The 21,818-nt window shown below is 43.0% G+C and overlaps 4 protein-coding genes across 4 annotated transcripts; all 4 read left to right on the forward strand.

The window, feature by feature from the left end:
* Positions 1-726: 726 nt before the first annotated feature.
* C922_04693 (hypothetical protein) lies at positions 727-2,039 on the forward strand (the record flags this gene model as incomplete). The annotated part of the gene is made up of 2 exons (XM_008820272.1): positions 727-1,557; positions 1,725-2,039. The coding sequence occupies 2 exons, from the start codon at positions 727-729 to the stop codon at positions 2,037-2,039; spliced, it is 1,146 nt and encodes a 381-aa protein (XP_008818494.1).
* Positions 2,040-8,095: 6,056 nt separating this feature from the next.
* On the forward strand, positions 8,096-8,599 carry C922_04694 (hypothetical protein; the record flags this gene model as incomplete). The annotated part of the gene is made up of 2 exons (XM_008820273.1): positions 8,096-8,233; positions 8,411-8,599. 2 exons carry the CDS (start codon positions 8,096-8,098, stop codon positions 8,597-8,599), a joined length of 327 nt encoding a protein of 108 aa, XP_008818495.1.
* A 2,505-nt stretch (positions 8,600-11,104) lies between these two features.
* Positions 11,105-11,368, forward strand: C922_04695 (hypothetical protein; the record flags this gene model as incomplete). The annotated part of the gene is made up of 2 exons (XM_008820274.1): positions 11,105-11,229; positions 11,278-11,368. The coding sequence occupies 2 exons, from the start codon at positions 11,105-11,107 to the stop codon at positions 11,366-11,368; spliced, it is 216 nt and encodes a 71-aa protein (XP_008818496.1).
* Positions 11,369-14,541: 3,173 nt separating this feature from the next.
* Positions 14,542-16,035, forward strand: C922_04696 (hypothetical protein; the record flags this gene model as incomplete). Its single annotated transcript, XM_008820275.1, has 1 exon — positions 14,542-16,035. One exon carries the CDS (start codon positions 14,542-14,544, stop codon positions 16,033-16,035), a length of 1,494 nt encoding a protein of 497 aa, XP_008818497.1.
* Between the last annotated feature and the right edge of the window lie 5,783 nt (positions 16,036-21,818).

Consider the following 21,818-nt stretch of genomic DNA (forward strand, 5'->3'; position numbering starts at 1 on the left):
CAAATCCCAGAAGGTATTCGGAGCTGACAGCACATGAGGAGGATATTAGAAGCAGGAAAATAAAGGCGACTACGGCGGGCCGAGTATTCAGGGTCAATTAACGCATGTCTTGGCAAGTACCGCCAAAGGGGAACTCTGAGGGGGCAGAAGGTATTTATAACAGACAAAGGAAAGGGCCAGATCATAATGCAGAGGAAATAAGACGAAAGGGAAAGGCAGAAGTCGGATCACGCCCCAGGAGACGCAGGAGAACTAGGAGAGGGACCGGGAGAGAAACAAGAAGGAGAAGAACCGAGGCGAAGGAAGCAGTTCGAACGGGAAACGAAGTAGAGGGAGGAGTAGAGGAGGAGGGAAAGTGGCAAGGATTTGGGGCCAAACCAGGAGGATCCTGGCAAGGATCCTTAAGGGACAAATAGGAGAGGAGGAAAGGGAACATACGAGGGATCCTAACTCTAAGGAACCTCAGGACTCGGGCGGAGGTGACAGGACATAGGAGCTGAACTTCCCGGTAGAGCTTGGAACGTAAGAAAAACAACCAAGACGATCAAGTTCAAGGGAACGTATCTCGCTAGAGGAACAGTCTGGAGACAAACCAACGGAGAGGCACAAAGGGTGGAGCTCAAGGATGAGTTGAAATTGGAAATTGCAGCTGGAGGAAGAAACATATCTCCATAGTGGCGAAATTGCCGCGAGTAGGATATCAGAGCAGAGTAAGAAGGAGGAGCTATGGGGGGTCCAGGATTGAGCAGATATATGGAAAAGATAAGGACAGAGGCGGACTGTTCCCCCCCAGAAACCGGAATCAGTGGGGAGGAGTTTACATTGTGTGATCTGAGATATACGAGGGAGGACGGGGGGGAGGAAGTCCAAAATCGCGTATATCCAAGCGGACTAAAGAATCTGGGAAATATAGTGCTGAATGTGGATTTAAAGGCTCGTATTCTTTGTAAAGCCTTACACATGTGGATGAGCAACTGGGAAGTAAACCCCTCCGGCCCGCAGGAGTGGCGCGACGGATCATGTGATGCCGACAGCACGGGATGTTTCATGGCCAGGAGGGATGAAAAGAAATGTCCATATAGCGACACAACGGACCTTTGGACACAAGTTGTTAGCGGAACGAGGCTATACAGAAGACAAACATATCAAATGAATCTCAGGACATGTATGGACATAATGAGTATCATCCTGGGAGTTTATGAAAGCAGCCTAAACTCTCAGAAGAGACTGAAGAAGGACGAGGTTCCAGGCATTTGTCAGAACCTCTATGAGCAGTTGAAGACATGGAGTGATGAGAACATTGCGAGGAAAATAATGCAGGATTGGTTTATAAACAAGAGACACACGAGACAACAGCAGCTGTTCAGGATAGGGAACGGAGGAGCTACCGTCGACAAATGGAAGGATTTTGTGGAGAAAATAGGAGTTGTTATAACCGGAGTACAATGTAGCCCAAAAGACGGAGGCGGGCCGTTTTATGACACTAGTTGCGTCTATGTGGGTAAAGGGAGCTGTGAATATATAGAGCGAGAACAGGAGCAATACGAAGAGTTACAGGTAGGCACAAAGGGGACCAAAGGAAGGGAGAAAAGTCAACAGCGAATAGAAACGTGGGAGAAACTCCCACGAACTGATAGGAGGATGAACAGAATGGGCCTCCACCGCAGGGAGGGGCGGAAATGACGACAATACGGTTATACGCAACGATAAATATTTCTTCGCAGGAGAAAATAGCCGAGAGAACACAGGAGATATCACAACAGTACAGACACGAATCTGTGGAACAGACGTTAATGAGAGCAGAGAAACAGCTGAGGGAAGAAGCCGTGGCTACGGAGAAGTCACCCAATAGTCCATTGACGGACGTACTGGGAGGATTTGCATTTTTGATAACAATCGTCGGCGCAGGGTTCGGCTATTACATATATAGGAGAGGAGGCGTACGAACAGGATCAATGGCAGAGAGAAGAACTAGATCAGGGCACAAATTACTTATGAAAAGGGGAATGCCAAGAGGAGGAGTACCATATGCAAACTGAAACCCGCAGGGAAGCAAAAGGGGGAAGAAATCGCAGCCGGATAGAGACTAGGGGCGGAATCTTGTCCAAGAGGGGGGAAGGCACTGTAAACCAGGAATAACACCCCAGGTAAGCGGGATCTCGGAGGCTTATTGGACGGCAGTTGGGGATCAAAACCCAACAAACAAGACTGACGCGACAGTGGTTACACAGGCGAGTTAGGAAAACCAAAAAAGGGAGGACGCCGAGGCGGAGGACCGAGTATACAACCCAACTGGAGGAAAACCAAACAAGGAGGTAGTGGGGCCTACGAATGCTACCAAAAGGGCAGATAACCAGGGACAAATTCTAATAACAGGGGCGAAGGGGAGACATCCACTCGACGCGGCGCGGGAACCAGATAGGGTCAAGGGGTGGGAATGCCTACGGCCCCAGGGAGGGAAGAATCTGGGGATTACTTGGGGATTCATGTTCAGCAGGGTGGTTTCCTCATGAGTGATTAGGATCCGGCATTCACCCTGATGATTATACGGAGGCGGGAACTGCGGTTCTGACTTGGAGGTTACGGCTTAAGACTTAACAGTGGAAGGAATGGGACAAATGGGATTACGAGTCTGGAGTTAACAGGGAGGGGTTAGGGGTTTAGGTTTATGGGTTATGGTTCATTGGTTACTTTTTAGGGGTAGGGTAATAGCGTGTGGTGTTCATGGATCAGGTCTCAGGTGTTATGGTTCAATCTCTACTTCTACGGGTCTAGGGTCTTCGTTTCAGGCATTTGCGTTCAGGGCTTAATGCTGAGGCTTTAAGGTTCAAGGTTTAGGTTCTGGCTCTAGGTACTCAGGGTTTATGTTTAGGCTCTAAGTGCTCAGTGATTACGGTTCAGGGCCTAGTGTCTTGCTTTACGGGTTCATGCTCTAGCTCTTAAGGGTTCTCCTATTCGGATTCGGTTTCAGGCTCCCGCTTTATTTCTCAGAGCTCAGTTTTTAGGCATTACGTTTTAGGTTTTTTAGGTTAGTGTCGAGGTTTTACTGTTCAGGATTCAGCTTTAGCGTTCAGGTTTGAGGGTTTAGGCCTTAAGTTCAGGTTTCAGTATTCAGTTTTAGGGTTCAGCGTTTAGTTTTTAGAGTTTAGGGTTGATAGTTCAGGGTTTAGGTTCAGGATTCAGGGTTTAGGTTCTAGGCGTTTGGTGTGTTGGTTTATGGTTTAGGGTTCAGGGCTAACTCTTCCGGTTTAGGGTCTAACGGTTACGGCTCACTGTCCATCAGTCAGAGTTCATGAATTTACTTCTTCCTGTTGTGATTGATGGGCTTCAGGTTCAGATTTATTGATCAGAGTGTCATTGTTTCAGGCCAGACCTTCTAGTTCCTACGTCTGACATCCTCTTGTTTAGGGTTCAGGGTTCATCATCTAGTGTTTCAGGGGTTTGGATTGCGTTTGAACTTGTCATGATTTGTTCCTCATGCATCTTCTTCCTTTGTCCACATCCACGGCTGCTCAGGGTGTAACCTCCTTGTTCCTTCCGGTGTTGTTAACTTTGTATGTGTGCTTCGTATGAGAGCGATTCTGGCTCCCTAGATGTTTCCTAAACTTTTTGTCTCTCAGAGTTCAGCTTCTAATGTTTCATGACAGAATTCTCGGTGTTGTACCTTGAGGGCTTCTGTTGCCTTAATTCCTGTGCTTTAGTCAGTAGGCTACGGGATTCTGACTTAGGGTTTAGGAGTCAGTTGACATAGTCGCCCTGCTTGGTGTCCACCCTCAGATTTAGGGTTTAGAGACACTGGTTTATGTTACGGCGATAGATTCCGGGCACCTGTACTATGCTGCTGAGGCTAGGGTCCAGAATTTATGCCTTAAGGCTTGTTTTGATGGCTTCATCATCAGTGTGCAGGTGATGGCTTGGATTCTGGAACTTCTACATTTTAGTATCCCAGGCTTCTTATGTTAGTGTCCATGCGCTATGGTTCTTGGTTTAATATTTATGTTCTTCTCCTCTGATTGTTAGCCAACATGTGTTATTGCCTATTCCTCATAGGTCACTACTATAGGACCTATTGTTGACGTTTTCGTACCTGGACGTAAGTCTACTGTCAATTTCTCGTGCTTAGGTCCTATACCAGAATCGTACGTGCATCTTGCTCTGTTTGAGTTTGGGTTCAGTACTCCTTTCTTATTCTCAGCTGTCCAGGGTTATATTTGGAGGTTTAGGTTCTGCATTTTATCATGCATCCCTCTGGACCTCGGCTTCCATGGACGAGAGGCTGTCTGATGATTTGTTGGTTTTATTCTGAGGATTTAGGGTTGTTTCCTTTTCTTGTTGTCTGGGTGTAATTCCTTGGCTTTATGGTTTAGGATTAGTTTCCATATTGTGGGACGTCATGTGGAGGATGTAGCGCCGTTGATTTGGACTTGTTTTCCAAGCATCCAACTTCAGGGTTCAGTTGGGCGGGTTCCTCGTCTCACAGGGGCACGTGTACATTATAGGGTGGCAGAGTTAGGCCTATGGGGAGGGATGTTCTGTAGGCTGTATGGCTTATGCTTATAGCTGTTGAGTTCAGGTGTTGGTTTCAGGCGCTATTCTTATTTCTAGGCCCCCGACCCGGTTGTTATTGCTCCTTTTTCCTGGATTATTCTGTATTCCTTATTGCCTGCTTTTGAGGGTGCCTGTTGTTCTCTCTATTCGTCAGGCTCAATTTATAATTCTCCTTGGGTTCCTGTCGATGTTTTTTGGTTTAAGGCTTATAATTTAGTGGCTTTGTCTCTACATTACGACTCAATTTGTTAGGGGTTCCTGTCCAGGTTCCACGCCTAAGGTGTACATTTATGCTTCATGTTCAGGATGCAAGACGTTGGCGCTACCTTCAGAGATTATTCTTTAGGACTTGACTGTTCATGCTCCGAGGTTTATAATTCCTGGTTATTTCTGTTGCAGGTACTTCTCTCCCGTTATGTATCATTTTTTAGGCTGTATCTTTTACCTCCGAATGATTAAGATTCTGATTTTGGATTTATGCTTTGGAGTTTGAGCCTTGTTCCTGTTGTCTTAATTCCTGGGGTTTCACTTGTATGGTGCGTCAGGTACTGCCTTAAGGCTCAGGGATGCCGAATTAAGTTCCATTCTACATGCACTGCTGGGCACATGCAATGCTTAGGCGTAGAGACTGGAAATGTATATCGCAGAGGTAGGTTTTCAGTTCTTACGCTTTTGCCTTATTATATGGATTCTATCTCGTACTGACTAAGCTGTGCTGTTGGCTTCCTTTTTGAGTCTTTAGGTTCTTCCCATTATGGCTTATGCCTGCTGTCCCTTTGTTACGCTTTTCTCCGGATTTCGCTTCTGTAATTTTGAGGGCTGCAGCTCTATGCAGCTTTATTAAAGAGTACATTTCTCTTTATATATTTTACCAGTACTGCTTGTTTTTGACGCTTCAATTATACGCATTTGGGTTGCAGGGGGTAAGCACCTATCTCATCCGGGTTCTACTCATGGCATTGCGCTGTCGGTTTATGGTGGGTTGGTCTTGTGTCAAGTTTAACTGCTCACTCTCTATTCTTTAATATTTAGGATTAATGCTTTATTTTTTATCCCTCCGGTTCGACACTTGAGTTTATTTGTCAGGCTCTATCCTCTATGTTTAGGCCTCCAAGTCCTTTAGTATGATCGGGGGGTTTCCTTTACTCGTTAGGGTCTATTATTACTGTTCGATAAGTTCTTTTAGCCCGGTAAGATTCATTGATTATACGCCCTTTGTACTATGATCCTCCTTAGGGGTCTAGGATTTACGGCTTATTGTCTGGGTTATATGTTTTGGGCCCCAGGATTTATATTCCATGGCTGAGCTTCCAGGGGTTATTAGTGAGTTCTGTGGGTTAGCTTGTACTAGCACCCTCCAGTCTCTATTCTTACGGTTAATTCTTTACATAGGCCCCTTTATTTCTGCTGCTTGGTTTTTATTTCTTATCTCCTTAGCCTTATAATCCTCTGCCATATCTTGACGGTGTACGGCTTCGATTCCATTGTTGGGGATTCAGTTTCACTGTGTACGACTGATCGGATGCCCTTAGGGTGTATTGGTGTTTGAGGAAGTGTAGGCTGGTTCTCGCACGCTGTAGGTTTACGGTCTATACCGTCCGTGTACGCTGCACTGCTCAGGTGTCTGCGTTACGGTTCATGTTGCAAGGTGTTTCGGTGTATTTGGTCCTATTATTCTTCAGAGTATTTTCCCGAATGTTTTTGCGTTAGGCATCATGTTTAGTTTTTACAGATATTAATTGGGGGCGCCACCCCGTATTGCTTCGTCTTTAATTCTTATGGTTTCGATATGTGCTCTATTAATTGGTTTTCAACTTTGAGTTTCTGTGTTGTATGATTTATTCTGCAATCTTTATGGTTAAAGGCATATCCTTCCTGTTTCCGGTTCCGTCATCAGCCGCTAAAGTCTATTTTTTACGGTTAACCATTTAATGCTGTTCCCTCCGGATTTAGCGTTTGGACTTTAAGCAGCCCCTCACAAGCATCATTGCCCACTCTGCGTCCTCATGTGGTGCCTGCTCCTCTTCGATTTACTTTATTATCTCCTTCTTCCTGTGCTAATGGTGGGCTTCTTTCTTGTCTCTAAGGCGCCTTCCCCTACATTCTCCTCATGGTTTCTTTTTAATTGTCTGTGAAGATAGAAGAAGAGATATATTCGTAAATTGTTTATTATTCTTCCCATATTTAATATAGCTTAAGCGTGTTAATATAAAGATACGGAACAGTCAATGTTTAGACTCTGTTTGTTTACTTTATTGAGATATAGCCAGAGGAACATCAGTCTTACTGACCTAGTGCTGTTTTCAAGGCTCTGCTATTCTCATCCTTCTTCCATAAAATATATTGGTAAAATCGTGGATTTATACATGCGGTGATGACGCGGGGAATTATAGAGCACATATTCATCTATATTAATATTAATCCACCCTGTTGTAAGATGTTTTGCTCAGGAGTTGTCTCCCATATTCAAATGTGTATCCTTCTTTCCCTCTATGTCACTAGTGAATTCTTCTTAATCCTATGGATATTATGGGATGGGTAGACAACATGTTTTTTGTTGGAGTATTGTTTGAATTCCTTTATTGAAATCTGGGAACCCATGTTGAAGGACTTGTATTTATCACTTGATTTCCTGCTTCTACAAAGAATTCGTACATATGACTGTGGAGTACAGGCGATTATAGGAGAGTATTGCACAACTGTTGGATCCACTCTTACAGAAGATATGTTGTCGATTATGAATTCCACTTGTGTGTTGGAAGGCTTGTGTGTTCATAGGAATTAGATGTATATGTGACGTCCACTAAATTATCCCTTGTATTTATCTGAGGATAATAAAAATCGCACTGACAGATATCATGCTTATTACTGCTATTCAGGGAGAACTCTGATATATTCATACTATGAATGATCGTATTTTATGTTTTATCATGCAGAACAAGGTCTATCACTCTGATATCACGACTTTGAAATACAGAAGAAAGGAAGTGGATAAATAGTATAGATCCTGTTACTGCTTCCTTACAGACAGATCTATGGAGCCGTGTCAGAATAGAAGAAGATTAATATTGCAGTGCTAATTTATATGTTTCCTCATGTACACAGATCTAAATAGCGCTCATTAGTCCGCGGCATCCCCATAGTTCATACGGAACCTAGCGATCTCTTACTTATATTTATAATATATGCCGATTATAATGTTATTGCGGTGAATTCATTTTTTATATTGCAATTGTTAGATCACCGTTTTGTATTAGAGTTGTGTGCAGTACGAATTAACATGCTCTTTCTATAAAATTCTATTTATGACTATTATATATTATACTGTATACCCGCATTGTGAGGACATTATTCGGCTTATCTTTTAGATATTAAATCACGAAGCTATCAGTAATTTATTGCTACTACTTGGAATAAGAAAGCAGATAATTAGTCGCAAGATGGCTGTTAGGATGTTTATTATTAACTTGCAAGGAAATGTCTTCCCAATCTCTGATAAGAATGATTTTAAACCCCCAAACCGAAGTAAACCAACGCAAGTGAAATTATGGAAAGAAGTAAGGAAAAAAGCGAAGGAGTCTTCGAAGTCTCAGCTAGAGAAGTATACCCACCCCCGGGGAAAAATGCAGGTGGAGAAGTTAGGAACCACCCGAGAAACAGGGGGAATAGGCCAGTCAACTTCACAGTAAGATATGCCCTCAGCATTTTCTTGGAAAATGCTAAGTTTGCACATAAACCCTTGCAAACTTTAAGTAGCCACAACTATCCAAGCAGGCGAAAAATAAACAGATGGGGCAAGAGGGATCCAGAGAAGCCATACTGCAGACACGTTTATACCATGATTAAAGCAACAACTTTATAGCAGTTTAATGCAAATGCGATGAGGTACTATATACCTTTTATAATAAAGGCAGAGAACAATACAAGACCCAATGATGGCGAAACGATTGATATCAAAGGACTAACAGGTCAAGGGGAAGAAATGATAAACAAGATTATGGAAGCAGTGGCTGGATTAATAAGGGCAAGGATCAAAACAGCAACCCGCTAAGCACGTATTTTAGAAACAGGGTGTGCTGCACAAGAGAACGAAGGGTATGGAAAGAGCAGGATCCAACAGAGGATGAGAACCAGTGAAATGACCTAACGAAGCAAAAAGAGATTCCCACCCGCGGAAGTAAAAGAAGGTGTAAAACACAGTAGGCCTCGATATTATAAAAAAAAAACAATCTATAGTAAATAAGGGTAGGAAGACTAGTCAATAGATGAACCCAGATCCTCAGCCTACGAATTGACTTATATCCAACCAACAGGCAATGACCCAGCCAGAACCCAAACTCTGAAAAGGAATAGTATATCAGTAACCCCCCCAGAAGAACGGACCAATATGAGCTGATCCCTACAAAAGGAAACTAACTCTAACCCCATGGAAACAGCAAGTAAACGCCCCCACCATATTATCACTCGAGTGCAGAATAGCATTATGGCATCTAAGGAGTACACAGGGGGGGTAAAATCTTACAAGAGAAAGGATGACTAAATCAAAGCAAGGAAACCACCAAGAATGGAGAAGGGGGACACAGATGAAGAAGGGGATGAAGTCTAAACTGGAGATATAAGTCAGGGAGGCGGAATATGATTACCTTCATACCAATCGTTAATTTCAGAAGAGTAATCCCGTAATTCAAAAACGAGAGAAGGGCCAAGACCTCAAGCCCTAGGATTACCCAACCCCCCGAGGAAGTTAGAGCTTCATTTGATTCTTTCCTACATTCAATAACCAAAGTGAAGGTTAATTGCACAATCGAATTACAAATTAACTGATCTATGTTACAAAACTCTATATATCCCCGCCCGAGTATAATATCTGAAACGAAGTTCGGACCTAGTGATTTCAGAATGGTACGTGAGCCTATAGAAGATTAGGTATATATTATCCGGAGAGGAAATTAATCACCATGTGTCTGGTATTATAAAGATAGATTAAGATAAGAAATCACCAAAAAAGAATCAACAGCTCCAGGTATCATCTCCCATTAGAGGACACCGATTTACGAACTCGTACAGAATTGCCATCAGGGTCGAGTAGAACACCCAAATGGACAGAAAAGGAAAAGCGGAACAACAATGCTTGGAACCAAAACAATGGTACAAACAAAACCCAAGAGGAATTAATACTCCCAAACAAGTGCCAGGTTAACAAATGAATGCCTCAAATCAGAGTCACGACTTATACAAAATACCAAGAGGAACTGGCCCCAGTAAAAGACGCATGAGTAGATGAGTATTACAAATAGAATAAAAGAAACCAATGTAGAATCAAACAACACGTGCGAATGTAAACCCAACTCCAGAACCAGTTCAGGGAGGCCGTAAAGGAGGGATGACAGCAACCATGCCAATTATATAGGCAGGAAGCCAATTATAAGAACCAAGTCACATTAGTCTCTAAAATTCTCCAGAGGAGGAATTAGCCACATATGGCTAACAGACGCCACAAAAAAGGCACGACAAGACACCCGGGCGCCTAAAATATGGATGAACAACCAACCTTATATCACTCAAGGGACAAGAATCATATAAAGGAGACCCCAACGCCCCGAGGAAAGATCCCCAAGTATGGGCTGAAGTCATTATGAACCTAAGAGATACAAGGAGATAATAAACAGGGCGTATACGGATGAAACCAGGAGTACTGAACTCTAGCCTTGTTGTATAGTTAGATGATCGTTTAAGGAGGATAACCTAACGAGAAACAAGAGAAGTTCAAGAAGGCAGTACAACTATAGAATGGAAGTGTAATGTATTTCTTGATCGATATGAGTATCATAACAACGAAGACACAACAAAAGGAAAATAACCAATATTAAGTAAAGTTGACAACTCAGGATCTGACACAAGATCAGAAAAGGTTGCCCAGGGTTATAATATATCATCCTGACCCTAGCTTCTAAGAGTTTTCCCAGCAACGCCAAAGGACTCCAACTCCCCCAAGCAACAACAGGGAAGAACTCCTCAAAGATCAGCAACTCACCTCCGGCTAATCTTGAACAGAACATCTCACCCAATCTCCAAGAAGGTGAAGGACAAATTAATCCCACAACAAAAAGTCTAAGCTCTACCCTTTAAGTGTCACCAATAGGCAAAACAAGTAGTAGGTGGAATAAACGAAAGATGCAGTATAGGGATTCTCCTAAGGAAAGAGAAATTCAGCTAGAAAATAAGGAGTAAAACTTTCCACTAACTACAGGAGCCAACTGAGAAACTCAAGGGTGCATTGTACAACCCACAATTATTGAAACGCTACAAACAAGAGCAACAAAGCAAAACCCCCCAGATATAAGGAAGATATAGCGGAAAAAGAGGCACCTCATCCAAGGAGAATAGAAGAAGGACAATCCAGAAGAATAGGATCTAATTATATCGAAGGAAGAAGACCATTAACACCATCTCACGACACATAGAAGAACACAAAACAGCAAGAAGTCGAAAGAAAACCAACAATCTGCAAATTGTTCGTATGTCATAGATGTTTCGTAAATGAAACCAAGAACAAATGGAAGAGACCGAATCCATAGAAGGGGGAAGTCAGAAGTGGACAGGCAGTAGTGGCCAGAAAGCAGACCAAGCCGAAGCCCAAAAGTCCCAGCAGTTATTAGGAGTGTCTGGATGCAAGGAAGGGTAATCACTTATCTCATAAGATTAGTCTTCAACCTCGCGGACGAATAGGATCAGAATTCAGCAGACTCAATTGAACGACTCCGACCCCAACAGCCAGTACATCTCCCCCCCCGACACCCCAATCGGCCTAGATGACTAAGAGCTAGGTCGCTATCTTATGCAAAGAGTGAATAGACAAAAGCCCTTTATCCTTCAATCAGAGTAGTCAGAAATAACGAACTCTGGACCAGCAACTGAAGGAAGCGTCTAAAAAACGAAGAAGAAATTGGAGAAGCTAGATCAAGAATAAGTTTCAGAAAGTAGGAATTTCCATCAAGTAATCGGCGGGCCGAGTAATACCTCCCATGGCAACCTAAAAGTTGAACAGTCCCGAAGAAAGGAGTCTTTACAAGCATAGCTGAATCGACAGGTAGAAAAGAAATAAGATTAACAAAGTAACATGCGAAGAGGCCAAGATCAACTAGCCCGTCCCTGAAGAAGTCAAGGAGCTGACAAAAACTTGCAACCGGTAAAGGAAGAAAAGCCAAAATAACAAGGGTGACTCTGTAGGCCAGCTCCTGAAATCAATCTACAAAACTCCAACAGGAGGAAGAGGCCATAACCGACTGAAAAACCAGTCCCTTAACGAAGACAAGTTCCGGTTGATAAAGCGAGCTGACTGCACAATCACCTCTCCTAAAGGATTAGAAGAATAGAAATAGGACATCGGGAGGACAACAGGGACCAGCCCAGAAAACATGAATAACCAGGCAAAAGAATTAAGGAGCCTGAGCAGTTTCGAGACCAAGGAAGAAAAATCTCAACGAAAGGGGCAGAAGGCTGAATGAAAGGCCCGGATCAAAACATCAAATCGGTTATATCACAGTAGAAAGGAGGATGGAACTACGAAGCAAGAAATAGGAGCAAATGATGAGAAGGTCTCCATTGTAGGGGAACCAGAAAAATGCAAAGTACCGGAAAGAACGGAAGGGGAAAAAACGACAAATACCAGAGTCAATCACAAAAAGCAAGATAATAATTCAGTGTAAGCCCTAGTGGCGAAGGAAATTCTCACAAGGGTAAAGAAGGTAACAAGGAACAAACAGGAGCTCCAAAGGCTCAAGTTTAACTGTAATCCCTCCCATCCAGACAAGGTTAGGACCGGACAAATCAAAATAGCGCGAAGAAGTTAAAATAGAGGATAAAGTAGGCGAAAACATCCTTATGGAAAAAAACCGGAGCTTAAAGCGGAGTGACGGGAACAAGGAAAAAACAAGGAGCCCCAGGGATCCCACGAATTAGCAAAACCGTATGAATAGCTCCGCAGCCCAACAACCTATGAAAAAGAAGAATATGAGGAAGCGACAGGAATGGGAACAGAGGAAATAGGGAATAATGAGGGTAAAAAAGAGGAATAACGAAGCCAGGAGCCAGACCCGACGAAATTAAACAGGACAGGAGACCAGGTAAGGGGCGGCATCCACTTCACGGAGCCCATCGGCGCCGTCGTGAGGTAGGGCCTCCTGCAGGACCAAACATCACTAAAGTGGCAGCAGGTTCTGACGGTACTCAATAATACGGTTCCAAGTTAAGGTTTCTGGACTAGCGAGGGTTCTCCCAGAAAAACAACAAAAAATGGGCAACTGGGGGGGGAGATCTCAATCACCACTGGACAGCGATACCTGGTTGCATACGAGGGAGGAGCTAGTGAGAGGGGGAACATACTCTGGATCCAAAGAAACATCTAAGTCATATCACCAGATCAACCCAAGGATCTAGAAAAGAGGAAGTTCTTTAGACCCAAGTATTCCGAATCAATAGATAACGGGAGGGAAAGACTGAATAGTTGAACCCTCAAGCTCTTCTAAGGAGGAGTCTCTCCCGGAAGCTTAAGTTAGACTGCGTGCACGACTTAACTAACGGATGAAACAGAAGCCAAACAACCAGAAAAACCGAAATATTCTCCTCCAGCATAATTTTCGCGTAGTTGACAAAATAGAAGAGAAGAAGGAAGTCAGGAACCTCCCGGGAGAAGACAATCCTCTGAGGAGGCAACAGCAGCAAAATCCAACCGAAGAAGAGGAGCAGCACGTACCACCCGAATCAACGGCGAGGATGGGGTCAGGGCCTCAGGCAGTTGCGACGGATCAGCTCAGGTAGTCACCTGCAGGGCGACCCCGTCAGGACGAATGGTTAAGATATGAAAGGCAGAGGAGCAAAAGCGTCAAAAGGAAGGGCCGGATCGGATGAGGGGATAGAAGGTTCGAGCTATAAATCGGGAAGCAGAACCTTCATCGATAGAAGGGAGGACGTAGTAATGAGTTGTGAAGGCCATTTTAGTGTCTTAAATCTCCAAGGGACAGTGAAGTAAGGAAAGTAACGGCAAGTCAACAGGGACCAGGTCAGAGGGAGAATCTTTAGGGGACTCTATGAAGAGTACCCATCGAACAGGCCGTAGAGGCTTCTCACCCCCCGGTCGCAGGAAGTGAATCCCCAAAAATGACCGATGAGCCGACCCCGGGGACGGAAGCAGGACAAGCCAAGGGGAGGTTAAGTTCCAGAGGGAAAGGAGGAACACCGTCTCAGGTGAGAAAGAGGACAAGGAAGGACGGCTCAAGGAGGAAAATGGCGTAATGGAAGGTTACACCAATCGTGGGGAGACCCCCCTCCTCAGGGTAAGGTGATTCTCCAGAAGAGCCAGAAGAAGAAAGTTAACGTTGGATATCCCCCACCTGCCTATCACAGGACCCAATCCCTCTACGCCCAGAAGCCACACAATCCCCCCAAAACCAAGTAGAAAAAATCGCCACGCCCCCCACGGAGAGTAAGCTAAGGTAGGAGAGATAGCAGAGGAAATATGGGACTAATGACAAAGGAAGGGGCGAGGATACAAAAGGGACATTATCTCGACTGAAATGGGGATAAAGACTAGACCCCCCAGCCCAGAAGGGAGCCGATAGAACGGCAAACTACACCGAGAGACAGGAGGGAACAAGGGCCCGAAAAACAGCCTTAGGACGACAAACAATCCATCAGGGGAAGAAATGAAGGAGAACAACCAAAGGTACCGAATGAAGAACGCGTCGTAGGAGCTAAAAATTAGGGAGTTTTAAGGGGAGGGAGGAACTTTGCAGTATAGTATTAATGTTACGAGCGACATATCCAGAGGGAGGGCGTCGGTAAGAATCCAGCGAAAGGAGTCATAACCATGCAAGCAGGTGGAGACTGCTTAAGTTGAAGAGCTTCAATAACGTCAAGAAGACATTAGCCTCCCTCAGATATTAATATTCCTAGGGATGACTAACAGGAAATTTCACACCCGAAAAAATAAAGATGAGTTGGGAGTTGACCTTATGGAAGGAGAAGTTCCCCAGGCACTACTACCCAAGGACAAAAGCAGGCAGATGTAGCGAGCACTCCAAGGAAAGCATGGGTTGTTATAACTTGGCATGGACCCCAGGGAAGACTGATTGGACAAGTATTAACAATTGGTCCACCGAAATAGCCGGAGATCTATATGGCTCCCAGTCCATGTCTGAGACCTGGACTCATCAGAAAACGGGACTGTGGGATGGTACATGGGGCAAACCTAGATTAACCTGGACAGATTTCATAGATCTACTACTCCAGGAGATTGATAAACTAGCCGAAAACACCCCAGAAAGGTCCGACTCTACGAGATGGAAGTGGTATAGAGATGACTGGTATAGTGCTCTGAAGGAAGCGGGCAGGGAACCTGGGGGATGGAACAGTACATCCGAGGGTCAAGCCATCTATAGTCTGATATTCTGTATCGTAAGCGGATTATATAGGCAAGGCAAGGACGATAACACGAAACTAACTGGCAGGGACAGGATATGTACCAAAGTAGATCAAAACCTAGAGGTGGAGGCACAGGAGTGGTTGAGTTGGTATAAGCAGAAGGAAGAGCGGGTTAGTAAGTTGGGGGGCAGCGAATGTACGAAGACTCAGGCCGGTAAGGCATGTACCAGCATGAAGTTAGGATTAATAAATAGCGTATATGAAGGATTAACAAAATTATGTCCAACCTGTGGCCCGTATCAATTGGGAAATTGGATAAGGAGATCAGCCAGCACGACTTACCGCGGTGAAAGCTATTACTGTGTTGTCAACGGAAAAGAGTTCAACTGCAACAACGAGCAGACTGCGAAGGACCAGGGGAGAACACTAGTAGTTCGTGGAATCCCGAAAACACCCAGCTCTACAGGACAAACACGGGCACCACTGGGAAAAGCGCAAACCTCAGCGCAGACACCCGAGGAGTCATCTCACAAAAATTCAGCCGACGGAACTAGCGGGGATTCTGCCCAGGCCGTGACAGGATTAGGAGGAAGCTCTAAGGGACGAAATTCCCCAACAGATTCAGAAGGGGAACCAGAACATCCGAACGTCCAAGTCAACAGCGAAGGAGGAAAAGAACCCGAAGCCTCTGCTTCTACAACTATAACACAATCAGCAAATACGGAGCCTCAGAAGGAGCCAAAGGAGGCAGCCTCGTCTTTACCTAACCCAGGGACCAATGGAGAGGACCAGACTGAGGGTCCACCGGCAGCTTCCGCTGCTTCAGATAGTATGGGAGCCGGAGGGGAGGGGAATGCAACTTCGGCGCTTGCCCCAGGAGTAGGAAAAGAGGAAGACCCTCGTGCCGAGAGGGGTATAGGAACCATAGCTGGAGGAGTAATAGGAGGAGTCCTTATAGCAGGGATAGCAGCTTATGGTTTGTATAGAATTTGGGGGAGGCCGCGACGGAGAAAGGCGCTTAGGGCGGACAAGTGGGAGGGGCCATCGATTGGCTTAAGGATATAGGCGAAGGGGAGAAGGTGATCGGTTCAGTCCTGGAGAGTTCAAGTGGGGATGGGGTTCAGGGTTTACGGGTCGGGATTCTTGTTCTCCTGGTTCAGGGGGAGGGTTTAGTGTTTACAGGTTTAGGGTTCAGGGTTCATGGTTTATGGTTTAGGGTTCAGTATTTAGAGTTGAAGTGGTATGTTGTATAGTTTAGTCTTCTGGATCTAGTGTTTTAGGTTTTAGGCTTCAGGCATGCCGGGTCTATGGTTCATGCTTCAGCATTTATGGATGAGAGTTCATGCTTCCAGGGGGTCGGGCTTAGGTTCCAGGCTTTATGGTTGACGCCTCAAGATTTAGTGTATATGTTTCAGGGTTCTACGATTTAGAATTGATAATTCCAGGATTTTTGTTCTGGGGTTGACGCTTCAGGGTTCATCCTCTAGGTTTAGGGCATCAGGCTTCAGCGTTTACGGTTCACGGATGATGTTTTGAGGTTTTGGCGTCTTGGATTGAGGCTTCAGCGTTTCGGCGTCACTGGTGATGATTTGAGGTTTTGGCGTTCTGGGTTCAGACTTCAGTGTTTAGGATTTAGGATTCATGTTCTATTGTCTAGAGATATGGCTTTAGGGATTACGGTTTATGGCTTAAACATCTGGTTATACGTTTTAGGTTTATGTCTTATGGTATTTTTCTTAGGTTTCAGGGTTTTATTTTTACGGTTAATGATTCAGGGTATTGTGTTAATGTCTCCGGTATAAAGCTTAGGGTTTCGTCTCAAACGTTTCTACTTCTATTCTCAGCGAATTGTTGCTATGCTTAGTGGTTCGAATTTAAGTTTACTATTCACGTTTTAGTTCTCTTGAGTATGGTTAGCCATAATACTTATGGCTTATGTTCTAGATATGACCTCTAGCCTGCTGTCCCCGATGTAGAAGCTATTACTTCGTCTCCATTCCTCAGACTTCTACTTAGTGATCTATATTCCGCCTTGTTCACTCCGGGGGTCATTGTTTAGCTACTGTCATCTTTGTCTTTAGGCATCAGTTCCTACTTATAAAGCTTCTGGTATCATCTGCATAATTAAGGATTGGTGTTTGCTGTAGTCTGAAGTTTCTGAACTCTACGGTTTAGGCTTCAGATTTAGATCCTATAGGATACGATTTGGGTCTTACGATTTATTCGTGTGTCTTTAAGTTTGGTTTTTAGGGGGTGAATTTTACGCTTTACGGTTTTGTTTTCACAACTCCATGTCTTATGGTTTAGGCTTTAGACTGGGGGGATTAGCGATACGATTTCCGGCCTACCTTTATCTTCTGCTCTATAGGGGTTTAGTTTTTGGAGGTATTTTTACGGGCCAGGTTGCAGCTTTATGTTTATTGTTTAGGATTTTGTTTTATCGCTGAAAGCTGCTGAACTAATGTTTATACTTTACTTTCCTGTTTTTATATTTCTTTTTGTATTATTTACCTATTTAGCCTCAAGGCATAATGCCTTGGATTTGGGGGTTCACGTTTTATGTTCTACTTTCCATATTCTGGGGTCCCCCTTTCTTCGCTAAAACTTCATCCTTTAGGGTTTTCTCGTTAGATTTCAGAGGTATCCTGCATATTTATTCTTTATGGTTATACCTGATATTTGGGGATCTCAATTCAGAGTTTACTTCTTTGGACTTGATTGCTTATGTCTCCGTCTGTATAATTATTGGCTACGGTTTTGGCCTGTAGATTCTATTTCTTATTCTTCATCCCTTAGGTGGTATATTTTAGTCTACAATCCTCAACTTCCTATTTTAGGATTAAGGCTTTGGAGTTTATGCTCTGGCCCCGTTTCTTTAAATCTTAGGCTCTAACGTTCATGGGGCTAGATTTAGGGGTTACGGTTTAGTGATGATGAATTGTGCTTCATGCACTTGTTTGCACAGGGATTTCTTCGGGGTGGAAGTTTGAGTTTTAGGGTGCTGCCGTATTTTTTTAGCTCCGGCTGGTTTCCATCATCATCTGCTGCTCATGAGATATTGGGTAATCTGTGGGTTTGATGTGGCTGTTCATGTCTAAGCCTCCTCTCATTATTGCTTATGTTTTTGTTGTATCCGTCTTCTTGGGTTTTTGGCTAGTCCTCTGTAATTCTGAGGGTTTATGGTTTAGGGAATAGCGGGAAATAGTACAGAGGCGTTTAGAGGTTTTACCTGTACTGTTTCGTCTTTAGGCAGGGACGGTACGGATTGATTCTGCACCTGGTAAGCCCGGGTGGAACCCGTGCTTTATCCATGTCACCGCCCTTTTCGCTTATTGTCCTTCCTTAGGAGGCCTTTCTGTACTTTTCATTTCTTCTTCCTTAATTTTTAGGATTCATGCTTTATTCTTTATCCTTAGGGTTCCATCCTTGAGTCTACGGATCAGGTCCTATCCTCTACGTGTACGCCCGCATCTTTAAGTTTATTGCCGGGTTTCTGCTTCTACTCTCTACTGTTCACCTCTATCGTGTGATAAGTAATTGTAGACGCCTATGGCTCAGTAATTAGGCCTTAGGTTTCTCGTGACCACTGTCAGGGTTTTACGATTTAGGGTGTAGTGCTTGTGTTTTATGTTTTGGTGTTTAAACTCCATATTCCCTGGCTCAACTTCCATGTCTTATGGGGGAGTTCGGTGGTTTACGTGTTACTGCCACCTTTGACGGTTTATCCCGAAAGTTAATTCTCTATAGGTCCGTCTTTGTATCTGCTGTCTAATTTTATTCCCTACCTGCTAAGGCCTAGGATTCCGTTTCTTATCTTGAGGGGTTATGGTTTAGTTCTCATGGCTGTCCATTTATCTCTATTGTTTATGGCTTAGGGGATACCTTCAGGGTTTAGTTGTCTGTGATGAAGTTTAGGATTGTTTCCTCACGCCCTAGGTTTACGGTCAATACTATACCTGTACTTTGTACCGCCCATGTGTATTTGCTATTGCTCATGGTCCAAGGTGAGCCGTTGGATGTGGTCCTGGCATATTTCAGTGTATCACCCCAGAGGTTCTTTCCTTATCCAGGACGGGTAGTTCTTACATGGGTTAATTTGTGGCGTTACTGTTTATTGTTTCTTCTTCACTCTTTATGGTTTCAATTTGCGCTCTATTACTTAGTCTTCAACGTCGAGTCCGTATCGTGTATGATCTATCGTGCAGCCTTCATGGTTAAAGGCTTCTCCTTCCTTTTTTTGCTTCTGTCATCAGCCTTTAAAGTCTATTCTTTAAGGTTAACCATTTAATGCTGTCTTCTTTGGATTTAGAATCTTGACCTTAAACAGCCGCTCACAAGCATCACTGCGCACTCGGCGTTTCCAGGTTTTGTCCTCCCCCCTGGGATTTATCTTTTCATCTTCTCGTCGCTGTGGTAATCTTCTACCTGTTGGCTTCTTTTAAGGCGCGTTTTCTTATTTCTTCTGTATTGTGTCTTCTTAGGTTTCCTTGAAGATAGAATAAGAGATATATTTGTAGATTGTTTATTATTCTCCCCATATTTAATATAGCTTAAGCGTGTTAATCTAAAGATACGGAAGAGTCAATGTTTAGACTCTGTCTCTTTCCGTTATTGAGATATATACAGAGGGATTGCAGTCTTACTGATCTAGTGTTATTTCCTTGGCTGTCTCATTCTCATCCCTTTCCCATAGGATATATTTGTAAAATCGGGGAGTTATACATGCAGCGATGGCGCGCCGAATTATAGAGCACGTATTCATCTATATTAATGTTAATCCATACTGTTGGAAGATCTTTTGCTCAGGAGTTGTCTCTCATATTAGAATGTTTATCCTCCTCGAGGATTTCACTAGTGAATTCTGCTTATTGATCTGTTCTTTATGGAAGGGGTACACAATACGTCTCCTTTTTTACGATTCTTCGAAAGTTCCTATTCAAATGTCACAACAGATGTAGAATGACTCCTATTTATCCCTGGAGCCCTTCCTCCCACAAGGAATCTCTACCTAGGACTCTGGAGTACAGGCGATTATCGGAGAGTCCTGCACAACTGCTCCATCCACTCTTAGAGGAGATATGCTGTCGATTATGAATTCCACCTGCTTGTTGGAATGGTTGTGTGCTCCTAAAAAATATATGTATACGTGACGTCCATTAAATTATTCCTTGTATTTATCTCAGGATAATAAAAATCGCAGCGAGAGATATCTTGCTTATTACTGCTATTCATAAACAACTCTGATATATTCATACTATGACTGCTCGTATTTTATGTTTTATCATGCAGAACAAGGTCTATCACTCTCATATCACGACTTTGAACTACAGACGAAAGGAAGCGGATAAATAGTATAGATCCTGTTACTGTTTTTCTACAGACAGAGCTATGAAGCCTTGTCAGAATGGGAGAAGATTAATATAGTGGTGCTAATTTATCTGCTTTTTCATGTGCACAGATCTAAATAGCGCTCATTAGTTGGTGGCATTCCTATAGTTCATACGAAATTGATAGATTTTCTACTTATACTTACAATATATGCCGATTATAATGTTATCGCGCTGAATCCATCGTTTATATCGGAATTGTTAGATTACCTTTCTGTATTAATGTTGTGTGCAGTCTGAATAAACATGCTTTTCCTATAAAATTATATTTATGACTATTAGATATTATACTGTATACCCCCATTGTGGAGACATTATTCGGCTGATTTTTTAGGTGTCCAATCACAAAACTATCAGTAATTTATTGCTACTACTTGGAAGAGGGAAGCAAATAATTAGCCGCCAGATGGCTGTTAGCATGCTTATTATTAACCTGCAAGAAAATTTGTCCCCAATTCTTGATAAGAATATTTTAAATGTTTTTCATTGGTTGTCAATTTGCGATATTTACTTGGTATATCTATTTCTATGCGCAGGGAGGAAGACTTCTATGAAGATTAGAAAGAAATTTAGAGAAAGAATGCAACCCTCCTAAGGGAAGAAATGGGCGCTTCTCCTGTTCAGATAAGAATATAGGAGACAATGAGTGCGTCCGAACAATCTTCTGGTGAATGTTTGCTTTACTAAAATGGACTCATCACTATAATGATAGTATATGGGAAGGCATAGCCCTATTTTGTATAATCTATGCAGTAGTTATTAATTATTTTGGGTATAAACTATTATCCGTGACATTACATAAAGACAACTGTCGTTTATGTATGAAAAATAGGGACATACGGGTTAAATGTCCTTATTAGGAATTAGGAGCAATACTGTAGTCCTTTATTAATATATTTTACCTCAGCGCCTTAATGTAATTATTAATGGAAGTATCTATATTTATTTATGAGGGATGTTTATGAATCAGTTCAATCATGCACTGTTGTACTGACATTTTATTATGCATAAGAAGAGTCTTCATTCTTTCCACTAAATATCTTCTAGAGAAGTATGAGGCTTCTTATTTAAAATGAGAATTGACAAAGTCAATATGCATACTGTACCGAGTCGATACTGTCTGCTAATGTGAGAGAGGATTCTCAAATAAGGAGTAATGCCATTGGAATATGTATACAGTAAAGTGCGAAATTCCGGTAGTGACTCAAAGATAGGTTTTACTCTAAGAGAGGAATCATATTAAAGAGGATATTCATAATGTTCTATTATGATACAAGACATAAGCACTGTATAAATACACATTTGATTTAGAGAGGGAATACCATAAGTATTAATGGACACCATTATGGACGTTCATGTCTGTACATAGTAATTGTAATATCTAATAATACAATTTTAAGTTGTATCCGTCAGTACAACTGTTGTTATAGTTATATTGGAATATCATTCTATGCTTAGTAT

The sequence above is a fragment of the Plasmodium inui genome, assembly GCF_000524495.1.
Source record: "Plasmodium inui San Antonio 1 unplaced genomic scaffold supercont1.27, whole genome shotgun sequence".
Taxonomy (NCBI): domain Eukaryota; phylum Apicomplexa; class Aconoidasida; order Haemosporida; family Plasmodiidae; genus Plasmodium; species Plasmodium inui.